At 43.1% G+C, this 16040-nt stretch overlaps 1 protein-coding gene across 1 annotated transcript in view; it reads left to right on the forward strand.

Annotated features, from left to right (window-relative positions):
- gtf3c2 (general transcription factor IIIC, polypeptide 2, beta) overlaps positions 1-16040 on the forward strand; it is a 100565-nt gene that overhangs the window by 52345 nt on the left and 32180 nt on the right. Inside the window, exons 10-12 of the mRNA XM_055635489.1 lie at positions 5674-5705; positions 5833-5962; positions 15176-15320. Of these exons, the coding sequence (XP_055491464.1) occupies positions 5674-5705; positions 5833-5962; positions 15176-15320 (307 nt within the window). The remainder of the gene's footprint in view (positions 1-5673; positions 5706-5832; positions 5963-15175; positions 15321-16040) is intronic.

Consider the following 16040-nt stretch of genomic DNA (forward strand, 5'->3'; position numbering starts at 1 on the left):
GAGGGAGGGGGAAGTTTAATGGAGATTTGTGGCGCATGTTATTTATACAGAGAATGGTGGGGGCCTGGAAGGCACTGCTGGGGTGGTGGTGGAGGCAGAAACTATAGTGCCGTTTAAGATGTTTTTGGGTGGGCACTGAAAGTGCAGGGAATATAGGGATATGGATCATGTATGCGCAGATGACATCAGTTTAACTTCAATCAACCTTTATTGTCATCTTGCAAGCAACAAGTACAGTGCAAAATGAAAAGACTTTTCCCAGTGAATAGCGGAGCCTCGCACATGAAATTTAAAACACTTCTCACATAATAACACTAAAAAAAAAACAATCCAGTCCCTGATGGAACAGAATAAATAGTTAAAATCAGGTAAAAAAACACAATGTTAAAAACAGTAAACCAATCATAAAAAAATGTCCGGGGCCGCTGATTTGAGTGGCCAGTGCCAGTTATTAAAGTGTCCGTGCCAGCCGCAGAGTCAAGTCAAGTGACTGTGAGTGCAGAGTGACTGTTTAGCAGCCTCACAGCCTGTGGTAGGAAGCTGTTTAGCAGCCTCGTAGTCCGGGCTTTGATGCTTCGATATCTCTTGCCTGATGGCAAGAGATCCAGGTGTGTGTGGAGGGGTGCAGTTTTGTCCTTGGCAATTCTCTGTGCTTTCTTCAGACAGCGGCTCTGGAACAGTTCTTGTACCGAGGGTAGGGAGCCGCCAATAATCCTCTCTGCTCCCCTCACTACCCTCTGCAGAGCCTTCCTGTCCGAGCAGTTGCAGGTGCAGTACCACGTATTGATGCAGTACGTGAGTACAGACTCCACCGTGCCCCTGTAGAAAGTCCTGAGGATGTTGGTGGGGAGTGAGGCCTGTTTTAGTTTCCTCAGGAAGTGCAGTCGCTGATGGGCCCGTTTGACGGTCCCAGTGGTGTTCCTGGACCAGGTGAGGTTGTCCGTTATCTGCACACCGAGGAACTTTATGCTCTCCACTCTCTCCACTGCAGTGCCACTAATGTTGAGCGGTGTATGCTCTGGCTGCGCCCTCCTGAAGTCGACAACCATCTCCTTAGTTTTTTCGACATTCAATTCCAGGTTATTTTTGCCGCACCAGTCCACCAGTTGTTCTACTTCCTCCCTGTACCTTGTTTCGTCATCTCCACTGATGAGTCCCACCACTGTAGTGTAACTTGCCATCATGTGCAGCATAAACATTGTGGGCCGGAGGGGCCATTCCTGTGCTGTACTGTTCTGTGTTCTGTTTTGTCTTAAGGCAACGGGTATCATATTTCACAAGATATATACAACATACAAGGAGGGTATTCAGTGCATCAAGTACATGACTGCTCACAGTACAATGCATTGCACCATTAACTTTCTCTTCAACCTTGTCTCCCTATGTCCCATCAATCTCCACCAAAATTTACCACACTCCTATGGTCCAGGGGAAATTTAAAGGGGCCAGTTAATCAGCTAACCCATGGGATGTGAATGGACACCAGCATACCCAGAGAAAGTTCATGTGGACAAAGAGAAAGCTTGCAAACTCCACTAGCACCCAGTCAGAATTGAACCTGGATCACCAATGATATCAGGCAGCACCTTTACCTCAGTACCACTCTAATAGAATAGAAAATGTTTAGTTACCATATGCACCACCAATAGAACAATAACATTCTTACCTGCAACAGCTTAGCAGCCTACAACACAATACACATAGATATATAATAAACAAAAACAAATCTAAAATAACTGCAACACTAGTGTAAAATAACCCTGAAGTGCTTAATGCAACCCAAGAGTTCATAATTGAGTGTTGTGTGGTGTTCATTAGCCTGATGGTTGTTCGTAAGATGTTGTTCCTGAACCTGGCAGTCACAGCTTTTGGGCTCTCTAAAAGTGAAAAAGGCCTCCACCACCCTGACTCCATTTTCAAGTGAAATGACAATGTAGTCAGGGTGGTGGAGGCCTTTGATGGTACAGGCTGCCTTTTTGAGGCAGCTTCTCCTATAGATTCCTTCTGTGGTGATGATTTCAGTATCTGATGGCCCAGGAACTGTCCACATTGTGTAGTTGCCCATTCCTCTGCATTTTAATGATGCAGAAAATATTACATGCTTTTTTAATTGCCGATAGCAGGAGAAATGCATTTAGTGTATATTTATTTCAACAATTATATACCATTGCAAAAATATAAATGATCAGTAGGCAGGCATGAAATAGTCCAATGTTCAAATTAGAGTGTTGTCTGTGGGAGATTAGCTGAATGGAGAGGCAGGAAGGAAGTTTCTACTGGGTTCTGTACTCTTTTGTTAGAAATGAGAATTGTTTGCACTATTTGTGTTCAGAAAGTGGGGTCTGCAGATGTCAAGCAAAGATAATTTGGGCTTAGCTGTTATTGATCCACTATTGAATAGTCTGCTAGTGTATACAGCCATAGCTTGCAAGTGAATATTGACTATTATAAAATATACCACTCAGTGACCATTACAAAAGACTAGATTCCACTAAAGTGCCGGTACCATCAGGAGGAAATTGCTCTTTTAAAAAATATTGCTCAGTGCTAAAATATTTTGATAATGGGAAGCTGAATTTTGCCTTCCCACTACATTTAAGAAAAATGTCTGCATCATTAATTTAACAAATTAATTAAAAAAATTAAAATGCTTATGAACACAGCCAGGCTTTTAAATTAATCAATTTAAAATTGTAAATTATCTGCAACTTGTCTATGACATCTGCTATTCTCTATTTAAATGTAACTGCAAGAGATCATCAATGAGTCGTCCAAAGTCTGTACATTCAGAATGACAATGGTGACTGCATATGCATGAATCACAAATTTCCTAATATTTAACTGTGCAAATGCTGGCAGTTCCATGTGGAACTATTGTCATTTCTGAAGAACTGTTTACCTAGTTTACCTTTCCAGTGCATTCCGGTTGATTTTTATTTTCCCCATTATTTACCACCAAAGTCTGTGGCAACGCTATTTGTAGAGTGAGTTGTGGCTTGGAAGATAAGAGCTCCTGAAGAGGGTCTTGGAAGGTTAATTAATGCTAAGAATCTTCTATCATCAATTTAACAGACGGTTTTTATCTTTAGGTTTGCAGTGCAACTGTAATTACAAATTTAAGCCAGCCTCTAAATGATATTGAGAGCAACATAAATTCTCCAGAGATTTACTTGCTTGCTTGTGGCTTTATTTAGAGAACTGATTAAGTATAAATCTGACACTGGGGAATGTTTAACTTTTGCTGCTTGGATGTACAGCACCTAGATAAATCGATTGTTACATATGCAATAAGATTGCCTCGTTTAATCAGGTTCCCAGTGAAGATGTATGCTTGGATGTTAGACCGCAGTGTATTACTGTGCACCGTGCAATCTCTGGAATTCTCTGCCACAGAAGGTAGTTGAGGCCAGTTAATTGGCTATATTTAAGAGGGAGTTAGATGTAGCCCTTGTGGCTAAATAGATCAGGGGGTATGGCGAGAAAGTTGGTACAGGATACTGAGTTGGATGATCAGCCATGGTCATATTGAATGGCGGTGCAGGCTCGAAGGGCCGAATGGCTTAAACCTGCACCTATTTTCTATGTTTCTATGTAAGAGTACTTTTTAAAACTAAAATAGAAAGTGTAAGACTTGAACATTCAATGTCCTAACTTAAATCAGGGCTGCCAACACTGAGTGAGAGTTGGGAGTGAGGAAGTGTGAGAGAACAAGCCCGATGGAGCATAGTGATGGGGGGGGGGGGGGGGGGGGGGGGGGGGTCCCCCTGCCACGGTACGGAGCTTTTGCATTTTATAGCTTGAAATTGTGCAATCTGGTGCATACCGTAGCGAGTCTTTTAATTTACACTTGAATGCAACATTTATGCTTTAAATTGGATTAGCTATGAATAAGGTTAGGCTAAATTACATTCCTAATTACATTCCACAGTAGAGCCAGGCTCTGATCAACAGGTGCAGCACATGAAGTATCTTAGCATATATTCATGTATGGAATTCATGTATGGAAATCAGACAAGCACTTGGCCCATGTTGACCAACCTGGGTCTCACTGCACACCTGGTACTACTCCTGACCCTGACTCCAGTTGCATACCTTTTTTCATTCCTGACCCTGAGTCCAGCCTTACACCTGGCCTCGTATTCTACCCTGATCATTGCTGCTTACCTGCTTAGGATCCCAGTGCTGAACACTCCCATTGTCCCAGCTTTGACTGCACACCTAGTACTATTCCAGACCTTGACTCTGGATAGCACACTTGGCCTTGCTCCAAGCCCCTCTGCTCTGACAATATATCGGGCCCACACATAAATCCCATATCTGACCCCCTGGACTTAATCTTGTACGTTTTAAGTCCACAGGTGCTTAACTAATGCGGTAATCTTTTATGGGGCACTTCACGGACCAAATTTTGTATAACAACATCCATTGGCTTCCTTGTTATCTAACATGCTAGTTACTTTGTCAAATAAGTCATCCATCAATTGATTGAACACAATTTATCATCCATAAAATTATACTCAGCTGTATAAGTATTCTGTTACAATTTCCTTCATTTTCCTAAACATTTAATCATGGAGGACTATTATAAAGCTCAAGGCAATCATTGAAATTGTTGCCTGAACAAAAATGCTGGACATTCATAGTGTGAATGATATCAATTGGTGTGCAGAGCTTCATTTGATGTCAGGTGCCCAAATGCTTGTCACATATATTTTAAATCCGTTAAAGCCTGCTTCAGTGCTGCATCAATGCCCTGAAGTTACCTGGGGCCTGTGATATCCCGATACCCACTGGCAACTATCTCTACAGTTATTCCTATTCTATTCTCTCTGGCAACCAACATTGAATCCATGCCATTATAAAAATCTGATCCCACATTGTTTAATTTTGCATATCAGTATCCATGTAAAATTTTATCAAAGGCCTTTTGAAATCTACATCCACTATTTCTCCCTCATCTATTCTATATCCTCAAAAAAAAAACACTCAGTAGGTTTATCAAATGCCATTACCCTTTCAAAAACGTTTGTTGGCTAAACATGTTGATATTTTATGAATGTTCTGTTGTGACATCCTATGTAACATTTGCCCAACTACTGATGATGGTCCAACCAACCTATATTTCTGTGTTCTCTCTTTTTTTAAATAATTAGGTAACATTTGCAACCCCCTAATTTTTAGAAGCAACTAATAGTTAATACGTAAATTTAAGTTTGTTTATTTAGGCAACAAAATCAGCTTGAAATGTCATTGATTTTGTTGCCAGCCAAACAAAATCAGCTTGAGATTTCAAATGTTGAAATTTTAAACCTGGTGTTATAGATATAAACCCAACTTGAACTATAATTTCAAAGATTAATTTTAAAATGTCATGATACCAAGAAACATTTAAGTATTGGTTTAAATGTAATATTTTACAAAAAGTGGAGAAAAGTTGGTGAAAGATATGTCCAAAATAGTTATGACGATGTTAGACTATTAAAACTAAATCAGCCCCAGACGTGCAAATTATACCAATTAAATATTTGATTTTTATGTTTGAATTTATGAAGAATGACCAGATGTTTTAAATGTTTACATCTGTCAGGATGAAAAATCCACAGAACGTTATTTATGCCATTTGTTAGTTTGTCCAACATTCTTTATTGTCGTCTTGTTTTTTTATGGTTACAGCTTCGTCTATGCAAGGACCAATCATCTGCAAGGCAAGTTCATTTACTTAAATCTACATAAAGCAGAATTTACAACAATTTTAAATAACAAATTCTTCACTAATTTTGTATGATTCCTTACTTTAAAATGGAACAATTTATGAAATTACTTTTTTTGTAGGTTCAGTGCACTGTAATTTTAGAGATTGGATCCGTTCAATATAGTGGGTCGTCACAGTGTGGACAGTGTTTCTGCCTTGACTGGATGCCCTCTGAGGAACATCAATGTTTGGCAGCGGGTTTTTATGACGGTATGTCGCAGTCTAACTGTGGATCTTGATAACCCTTGCCTAGCAATTAGTTCTGACGTGGAGTGCCAACCAGCTCCACTGTTTTTCTATGTCATGCAGATGCATTGTTTAAAACATTTGCCAGTTTCCTTTTCTGGCCCTTGTTAGTCCGAACTGTACACAAAAAAATACTACTCTACATCCTAGGTAGACAAAAATGCTGGAGAAACTCGGGGGGTGAGGCAGCATCTATGGAGCAAAGGAATAGGTGACCTTTCAGATCGAGACCCTTCTTCAGACTGATGTGGGGGTGGGGGGCTAGGGTGGGACGAAGAAAGGAAGGGGCAGAGACAATAGGCTGTGAGAGTGCTGGGAAGGGGAGGGGAAGGTGGGAGAAAGCAAGGACTACCTGAAATTGGAGGTCAATGTTCATACCACTGGGGTGTAAACTACCCAAGCAAAATATGAGGTGCTGCTCCTCCAATTTGCGGTGGGACTCACTCTGGCCATGGAGGAGGCCAGGACAGAAAGGTCGGATTCGGAATGGGAGGGGGAGTTGAAGTGCTGAACCGCCGGGAGATCTGGTTGGTTAATGCAAACTGTGCGGAGGTGTTGGGCGAAACGATCGCTAAGCCTGCGCTTAGTCTCATCGTTGTAGAGCAGCTGACACCTAGAGCAGCGGATGCAATAGATGAGGATGGAGGAAGTGCAGGTGAACCTCTGCCTCACTTGGGTCCTTGGATGGAGTCGGGGAGGGGGAGGTAAAGCAACAAATGTAACATTTCCTGCGGTGGTTGCAAGGGAAAGTACCAGGGGAGGGGGTGGCTTGGGTGGGAAGGGACGAATTGACCAAGGAGTTATGGAGGGAGTTGTCTCTGCGGAAAGCCGAAAGGAGAGGAGATGGGAAGATGTGGCCAGTGGTGGTATCCCGTCGGAGGTGGCATAAATATCGGAGGATTGTCGGAATATCTGTTGCATGTGACGGCTGGTAGGGTGGAAGGTGAGGATAAGGGTTACTCTGTCCTTGTTAAGAGTGAGGGGGTGGGGAGTGAGAGCAGAGTTACGGGATATAGAGGAGACCCTGGTGAGAGCCTCATCTATAGTTGAAGAGCGGAACCCCCGTTCCCTAAAGAATGAGGACATCTCCGATGCCCTGGTTTGGGACACCTCATCCTGGGTGCAGATGCGACATAGACGGAGAAATTGGGAGTAGGGGATAGAGTCCTTACAGGAAGCAGAGTGGGAAGAAGAGTAGTCCAGATAGCCATGGGATCAGTGGGTTTATAGCAGATGTTGGTCAGTAGTCTGTTACCTGCGATGGAGATAGTGAGATATAGAAACGGTAGGGAGATGTCGGAAATGGTCCAGGTGAATTTGAGTGCCGGATGGAAGTTAGTGGTGAAATGGATGAAGTGAGTGAGTTCTGCATGGGTGCAGGAGGTGGCACCAATGCAGTCGTCAATGTAGCGGAGGTAGAGTTTGGGGATAGGGCCACAGTACGCCGCGAACAAGGATTGTTCGACGTACCCTACAAAGAGGCAGGCATAGCTGGGGCCCATGCGCGTGCCCATAGCTGCACCTTGGATTTGAAGGAAATGGGAGGAGTTGAAGGAAAAATTGGTGAGGATAAGGACCAGCTCCGCTAGGCAGAGGATTGGTTAGTTCTGCGGTCGAGGAAGAAACAGAGGGCTTTAAGACCCTCCTGGTGGGGGATGGAGATGTAGAGTGACTGGACATCCATGGTGAAGATGAGGGAGTGGGGGCCTGGAAAATGGAAGTCATGGAGGAGACGAAGAGTGTATGAGGTGTCTTGGACATAGGTAGGGAGGGAGTTGACCAGGGGGGATAGGGTGGAGTCGAGGTATGTGGAAATAAGTTTGGTGGACCCCGTGATGGGTGGTCAGGGAGGAGGGGGATATGAGGACTATAGTGTGGGTGGGGAGAAGCTGGGGTCACATGGTACAAGGGGGAAGGGGAAGACCAAGTGGAACACCCACTGAGGTTCCCTGTGTTGGTGGGGGGGGGGGGGGCACTAGGACCCAGCACAGTCAGACCCCGTGGCATGAGAGTCTGCAGTGTGGAGACTTCAGGCCCAATGCTGAGCCTAGGACTCGTGTAAGGCGACGGCTGCGGCCTGCTGGTGGGCGGTGGAGTGGTGAGGGTGCAGGCCGCAACCGTTGCCTTACCTGAGTCCTAAGCTCAGCACCGGGTCTGAAGTCTCCTTCTTCTTGCGTGTGGCGTGCACAGCCTAAAGTTGTTGGACAACTTGTTCTATTTGATCTTATTTGATTGTGCACGCCGGGTTGATTGCATTTGTCGAAACAGGGCGGACCATGTGAAGGTTGCAATCTCCTACACCGGCCTGAAGTCTCCACGCTGCAGACTCTCACACCACTGGGCCTGACTGTGTTGGGTCCTAGTGCTCAGTGGTAGTCTGAGTCTACGGGTCTGAGGCCAGGCACCAACTCTCAGACACCTCCTCCTACTTATCCTTGGACCATGACCCCACAGACGAGCACCAGGCGATTATCTCAAACACCATCACTGGCTTCATCACTTCCAGCTTCCTGCCCTCCCAAACCTCCAACCTCATCGTTCTCCAGTCCCGCACGGCCCGATTTTACCTTCTCCCCAAAACCCACAAACCTGACTGTTCTGGCAGACCCATTATTTCTGCTTGTTCTTGTCCCATTGAACTTATTTCCACATACCTCGACTCCACCCTATCCCCCTTGGTTAAATCCCTCCCTACCTATGTCCAAGACACCTCACACACTCTTCGTCTCCTCCACGACTTCCGTTTTCCAGGCCCCCGCTCCCTCCTCTTCACCATGGAGGTCCAGTTAGTCTACACCTCCATCCCTCACCTGGAGGGTCTTAAAACCCTCCGTTTCTTCCTTGACCGCAGAACTAACTAATCCCCTTCTACTAATACTCTCTTCCGCCTCGGAGCTGGTCCTTACTCTCAACACCTTTTCTTTTGACTCCTCCCATTTCCTCCAAATCCAAGGCGTAGCTATGGGCATGCGCATGGGCCCCAGCTATGCATGCCTCTTTGTATGGCACGTAGAACAATCCTTGTTCGAGGCGTACCGTGGCCCTATCCCCGAACTCTACCTCCGCTACATTGACGACTGCATTGGTGCCACCTCCTGCACCCATGCAGAACTCACTGACTTCACCATTTCACCGCTCTTACATCCGGCACTCAAATTCCCCTGGACCATTTCCGACATCTCCCTACCGTTTCTTAACCTCACATCGCAGGTAACAGACCACTGACCGACATCTACTATAAACCCACTGACTCCCATGGCTATCTGGACTACACTCCTTCTCACCCTACTTTCTGTAAGGACTCTATCCCCTACTCTCAATTCCTCTGTCTACGCCACAATTGCACGCAGGATGAGGTGTTCCACACCAGGGCATCGGAGATGTCCTCATTCTTTAGGGTATGGGGTTCCCCTCTTCGACTATAGATGAGGCTCTCACCAGGGTCTCTTCTATACCCCGTAACTCTGCTCTCACTTCCCATCCCCCCCAACTCGTAACAAGTGCAGAGTCCCCCTGTCCTCACCTTCCACCCTACCAGCCATCACATACAACAGGTAATCCTCCGAAATCTTCGCCACCTCCAAAGGGATCCCACCTCTGGCCACATCTCCACATCTCCTCCCCTTTCGGCTTTCTGCAGAGACAGCTCCCTCCGTAACTCCTTGGTCAATTTGTACCTTCCCACCCTAACCACTCCCTCCCCTGGTACTTTCCCTTGCAACCACCGGAAATGTTACACTTGTCGCTTTACCTCCCCCCTTGACTCCATCCAAGGACCCAAGCAGTCTTTCCGAGTGAGGCAGAGGTTCACCTGCACCTCCTCCAACCTCATCTATTGTATCCACTGCTCTAGGTATCAGCTGCTCTACATCGGTGAGACCAAGCTCAGGCTTGGCAACCCTTCGCCCAACACCTCCACACATTAACCAAATAACCAGTTCACATTAACCAACCTGATCTCCCGGTGGCTCAGCACTTCAACTCCCCCTCCCATTCCATATCTGACCTTTGTCCTGGGCCTCCTCCATGGCCAGAGTGAGTCCCACCGCAAATTGGAGGAACAGCACCTCATATTTCGCTTGGGTAGTTTACACCCCAGCAGTATGAACATTGACTTCTCCAATTTCAGGTAGTCCTTGCTTTGTCCCTCCTTCCCCTCCCCTTCCCAGCTCTCCCATAGCCTACTGTCTCTCCCTCTTCCTTTCTTCTTCCCGCCCCACCCCCCACATCAGTCTGAAGAAGGGTCTCGACCCGAAACGTCACAGTTTCCTTCGCTCCATAGATGCTGCCTCATCCGCTGAGTTTCTCCAGCATTTTTGTCTACCTTCGATTTTTTTTCAGCATCTGCAGTTCTTTCTTAAACATACTCTACATCCTAGATACTACCCACTTAACACTTGAAAAAGTTTCAAATCTGAAATAAACAGCAATAATCTAAGTTGTTCTCCATCAGTACTAAACTGAAGCTATTTATATGTCATATTCGGCTGTTAAATTCACACAAATATCTTCATGCAAGGTGACTGCTGCAAGAAAAACAATGCTTTCATTACCATTAACCTAAGTAGAAACAAAATTTAAAGCGTGAAACAATGGACGTTTAGAGGTTATATGGTTTTTTTTTAATGAATTATCATTGATCTGTCAGTCCAAAAGGAATTTATTTGAAGCTGTAAATAAAAATCCCTAATTGAGTGTAGATCATTAAATAAATGGCAAAATTAAGTCCGATGGAGTCATACAGCACCGTGGCCATGTTGACCACCCAGGATCCATCTATACTAATCCCATTTACTAATACAGTCTATATCCTCTGTGCCTTGGTGATTCGTGTTCTTATTGATATTTCTTAAATGGTGTGAAAGGACTTCTGGCAGTGTGTTCCAGACTTTGGGTGAAATTATTTTTCCTCTTCACTTGTAAACCAGTTGTCTCTCTCCCTAAATCTATACCTTTATTGTAGATTCTTCTACTATGGTGAACATTTTTATACCATCAACCCATTTTTTTTTCAGGTCTCCCCTCAGTGTTTTCAGGTCTCCTCTCAGTCTTTTTGCATTCATGATGTGCCCACTCCCCTGGTTTTCATTTATGCGCAACTACTATAAAAGCTGCTTTTAATTTGCTTTATCCAGCTCTTCAAATCCATATTTTTTTTAAACAACCGGCTGTAATTCTATCGGTTGCTGACACATTTGGTAAACTGTTGGAGGTGATTACACACAATCAATTTTTAAAAATTATCCAAGCAACTATTAGATGCCAGCAAAACCAATTACCTGATTTCTTAAAAATATATAAGCAATGAACATGAAATTTGTTTGCATGACGTTGCTTTATATTTTTGATACAACACAGGTAAAAATCAGTTATTTCCTGAGCAGAATGCAATTGCATCAATATCCATATCAAATTGTACGATTTGGAAGTTTCCCAGATACTTCCAGCTCTGATTTTGCATGCTAGAATGCAATTTCTGCATCAGATGTGCAAGGAATAACAATGTTCCCCATACAGTGGTCATTTAGAAAGCAGCCTGGGAATTTTGACAGTCTCATAGGCCAGATCCCCCACATTGCCCTGTCTTGCTTCCAAGCATAATAATGTATTTTACATTCTCCACAATGACACTACTGCACACCATGCTAACCTATGTAGAGGCCCATCAGCAGCGGTAAATGCCTTGGACCCAAAGCAGCTGTTGACCATCATCAACAATTATCGTGTATATCTTCGCTGACGTAAGCTAGTTTCTCAATAGTCTACACTACCATAATAATGATAGGTTTAACAGTTTTGTTAAATGGTTTTTGTTGCCGTAAGTCCGCAGAATTGATCACTTTGAACCTCGGAAAGTCGTAATCTTTTTATTAATTTACTTGCTTCATATCCACTCTATCACATCAGACAACAATGGCCTGAGGTTCAAAGAGGTCAATTCTGCAGTAGCAGCACTGTGAATGCCTATTAACAGAAGCTATTAAACCTGTTTTTATTATGAAGCTAGAGCACAGGAAAGTTGATAGTTTGCTGATTATTGATGTGGAAAGTTCTACAAGACATGTTAGATCACTTTATAGAAATACCTCAATTTCTTTATTATCAATTAGAGACAGGACATTTCTGTTAATTCTGTGTTTGTGGGCAGAGTACTGAAAAGATACCTCTTTGATAACAAAGATAACACTATTCATTTATAAGTGTTGCCTCTTTTCCTTATTTTTGTTAACATTATCTTACTCTCTACTGTTCTCCAATTACATCCACAGGCCAAAATGAGAGGCTGACAGCCTCTTATTGAGTAACTAAATTGTGTGACTTTATCATAAATTCCCCAGTCTTATTCTGAAGATAATCAGGGAAACCCCAGGAGTGTCTGCGATTTCTGAAACTAATTTATCTTGCTTTCCTTCTGAAGTCATATTGTTAAGAATGCAGTGCATGAGGGCCTGCATAAAAAGTCCAGATATTGTCTCCAGAATCTTGATCCATATGTCAGTCGTCCTTCAGGGGAGAGTAAAACTACCTAATAAAAGCACATTCAACTTTGCTATTGTTTTCTCTATTTCACCTGACCTCCTGTCAAATATTATATCCATTTGTACTTGGCTAAATCATATCCTCTGCTAAATCAACTTAAATTTCCTATTGTCATCCAATGAATAAAGGGACATTAGAAGGTCTTTCTTTTTATAGGAGGGATTTTGGAGATCTGGAATTGTAATTTGTTGATGCAAAAATCATAATAACCCTTAAAGAACTATTTATTTAAAAACGGGTGAAAAACCTGCAGGAAAGATCCAGGGAATGTGCCTGAGAGTTGCTTTAATTTGATTCAATCAGTTGGTTCAAAACTGGTTTGGAAAAACCCTATTATTGGTTTTAAGCTTGCACTTTTCAATGATTATCTGTTCGCTCCCTATTCAAGGGAGATAGTTCATGATAAGATAATAAATGCTATGTGCAAAAATATTTATAAAATGCAATATTTTGATATCATCTTAGACTTAGAAGTACTTAGAAGTACAAGATAAAATAGGCCGAAGTCAGCACGGGTTTGTGAAGGGGAGATCTTGCCTGATGAATCTGCTAGAATTCTTTGAAATAAATAGCAGGGCAGCCAAAGGAGTCAGTGGATGTTGTTTGCCTAGATTTCCAGAAAGCCTTTGATAAGGTGCCACATGTGAGGCTGCTAAGGAAGATGAGAGCCCATGGTATCAAAGGGCAGATACTAGCATGGATAGCAGGTTGACTCGATGGCAGAAGGCAAAGAGTGGCAATAAATGTTGGCTGACAGTGACTAGCTTCTGTAGGGGTCATGTTGTATATTAATGATTGGGATGAGGGGATTGTAGGCTTTGTGGCCAAGTTTGCGGATGATACGAAAATAGGTGGAGGGATAGGTAGTGTAGAGAAAGCTGGTCCTCTGCAGATGGACTTGGACAGGTTGGGAGAGTGGCAGATGGAATATAGTGTAGCAACATGTAGGGTTATGAATTTTGGTAGTAGGAATAAAAGTGGAGGCTATTTTCTAAATGGGGAGAGAATCTTGAAATCAGAGGTGCAAAGGGACTTGGGAGTGCTGGTGCAGGATTCCCAAAACGTTAATCTGCAAGTCGAATCGCTAATAAAGAAAGCAAACGCAATGCTGGCAGTCTGCACTGCCTGAGTAGTGAGTACATACTGGGAAGGCCAGCATGAGACAGGATCTCGGCGTTGGACACTCTGTCTTGCCAGGATATGACCAGAATACGGCAGATGCTTCGAAGGTGGAAGGTGTTGAGACTTCTCTCCTGTCTGGCATATGTAGTCCATGTCTCACTGCCGTACAGCAGCGGCTGTTGACACAGGCATTGCAGACTGCTATCTTTGTCTTCACCGTCAGCTTTAGGTTGGTCCACACTCGAGTTGTGAGGCGAGCAAGAGTTGTAGCTGCCTTCCCGATCCTCTTATCAATCTCTGTGTCCAAGGAGAGGTTGTCGTTGATGGAGGAGCCGATGTACGTGTGAACTGATGGACGGCATCAGTCGACGATGGTGATGACAGGCGGTGCCTCTGTACCCTGCCCCAGGACGTTCATCTTCTTCAGGCTGATGGTGGGGTGGAAGATTGCAACCTTCACGTGGTCCGCCCTGTTTCGACGAATGCAATCAACCCGGCGTGCACAATCAAATAAGATCAAATAGAACAAGTTGTCCTACAACTTTAGGCTGTGCACGCCATACGCAAGAAGAAGAAGGCTGATGGTCAGCCCGAAATCCTTGCAAGCCCGATAGAAACGGTCCATCAATCACTATAGTTCTTGCTGGGTGTGGGACACAACTGCTGCTTCATCGGCAAACAACATGTCTGATGAGAGCTTCATGTACTTTTGTCTTTGCTCTGAGGTGGGTGAGCTTGAACAGCCTGCCATCTGATCTAGTACGCAGGTAGATCCCCTCTGTTGCATTGCCGAAGGCATGTTTCAGGAGCAGAGCGAAGAAAAGTGGGAGGACACAGCCTTGTTTGACACCCCTTCGTGTTGATTTGGAAGGATTTTATCATGCTCTGCAGTTTTGGTGGCAGAGCCTTAAATAGGCTATCTCTGTTGACGAGGTCGAACGCCTTGGTGAAGTCAATTTTACTAAATGTTAGGTATATTGCATATTAATATAAAAGGAGAATTTAAAATTGCAGAGATCTTGATTGCAAGCTAAGCCAGAGGAAAAATGTATTTAATAACTTCATGATTCAAATAAAATTCTTAAGTAGCACTGCACCTTGTAGCAGCTTGTCACAGGAGGGCAGTTTTTATTTTTTTTAATTTCCATATTTGATTCTTCTTTCTTATCATAACCTCTATTGATGCATGAAAAGATGCTAATTCCATAAATACCACTCCTACTTGTATACAACCACCATAAAATTATGTTCAGGTTTACCAACTGTTACACAGTGAAGTGAGCCTGAAATAATTTAATTTGTTGCTGCATAGCCAAGATATCACGTCTTTGTCATCTCAAACCCTTCATGTGGTAATGTGATTCCAGTCAATTCTTTAGAGTGGTGCTTGACAGCATTGTAGCTATGTGGATTATAGGAAGAATGCACCAAAAGTGATGATTATGCAATGAAGTTCAACTGTAGTGAATTTAAAGAAACTTTTTTTTTCTTTTAATAATCATTTTCTCAAATTAGGTACGGTTGCTCTCTGGAATTTGAATACAAAATCATTACTGTTGCGAGTTCAGCAAGGCGATGGAAGTTTGAAAATCTATCCTTTCCATTCCTTTGTGGCACACGACCATGCTGTCAAAGCCATTGCTTGGAGTAAAGCGAACAGGTAGGAAATTAAACCGAGAAAAATGTTGGAAAGTATCTTTACTCTTGAAATACATTTGAGAATAACGAGGATTGAAGACATATTATAGGGCCAGAGGAGAAAGAGCTTAACTCTACATGTGAGGAAAACATGAGGCAGATTCAGAAACTTAGTAGAAATTCATTTTTTCACACAACTGGCAGACATGATAAAAACTGAAAACAAAATTCAGTTTTTGTGTTATTCAAGCATTAAATGAGTTGCATAAGCCAATCAATCAAATTAATTGACAAAATAAAATATTGCAGATGCTGGATGCCTGAAACAAAACTAGAAAATGCTGGAAGTACTCACCACGATTATTGGCAATGTTTTGATAGCAATATGCAATTTCCAGGTTGTCTGTGAAAATAAGCACTATTTAGAGAGTTAAATAATTTTGTCACATTCTCTCACCTTATGCTGTGAGGCATGAATAATTAGCATTTGTAGAATCTGTCATACACCGAGCCAAATCCTGCAAAGCCTTCACCAAAAACAAATAGCAGATTGAATCCTTTTTCCTCATCATTCATTATGTACATTTCTCACCAACACAGCTGCAGTTTACACTGTCTTACTTTTACAGATTGTGAAAACCATCTGCTTTGGGGCTCTGAATTTGGGCTCAATTTAATACAAAACTTGAAGAAAAAATGGAACTGGTTTAATTTACTTGATGTCAATAAACTATACATCCAC

The sequence above is a fragment of the Leucoraja erinacea genome, chromosome 5, assembly GCF_028641065.1.
Source record: "Leucoraja erinacea ecotype New England chromosome 5, Leri_hhj_1, whole genome shotgun sequence".
Lineage (NCBI taxonomy): Eukaryota > Metazoa > Chordata > Chondrichthyes > Rajiformes > Rajidae > Leucoraja > Leucoraja erinaceus.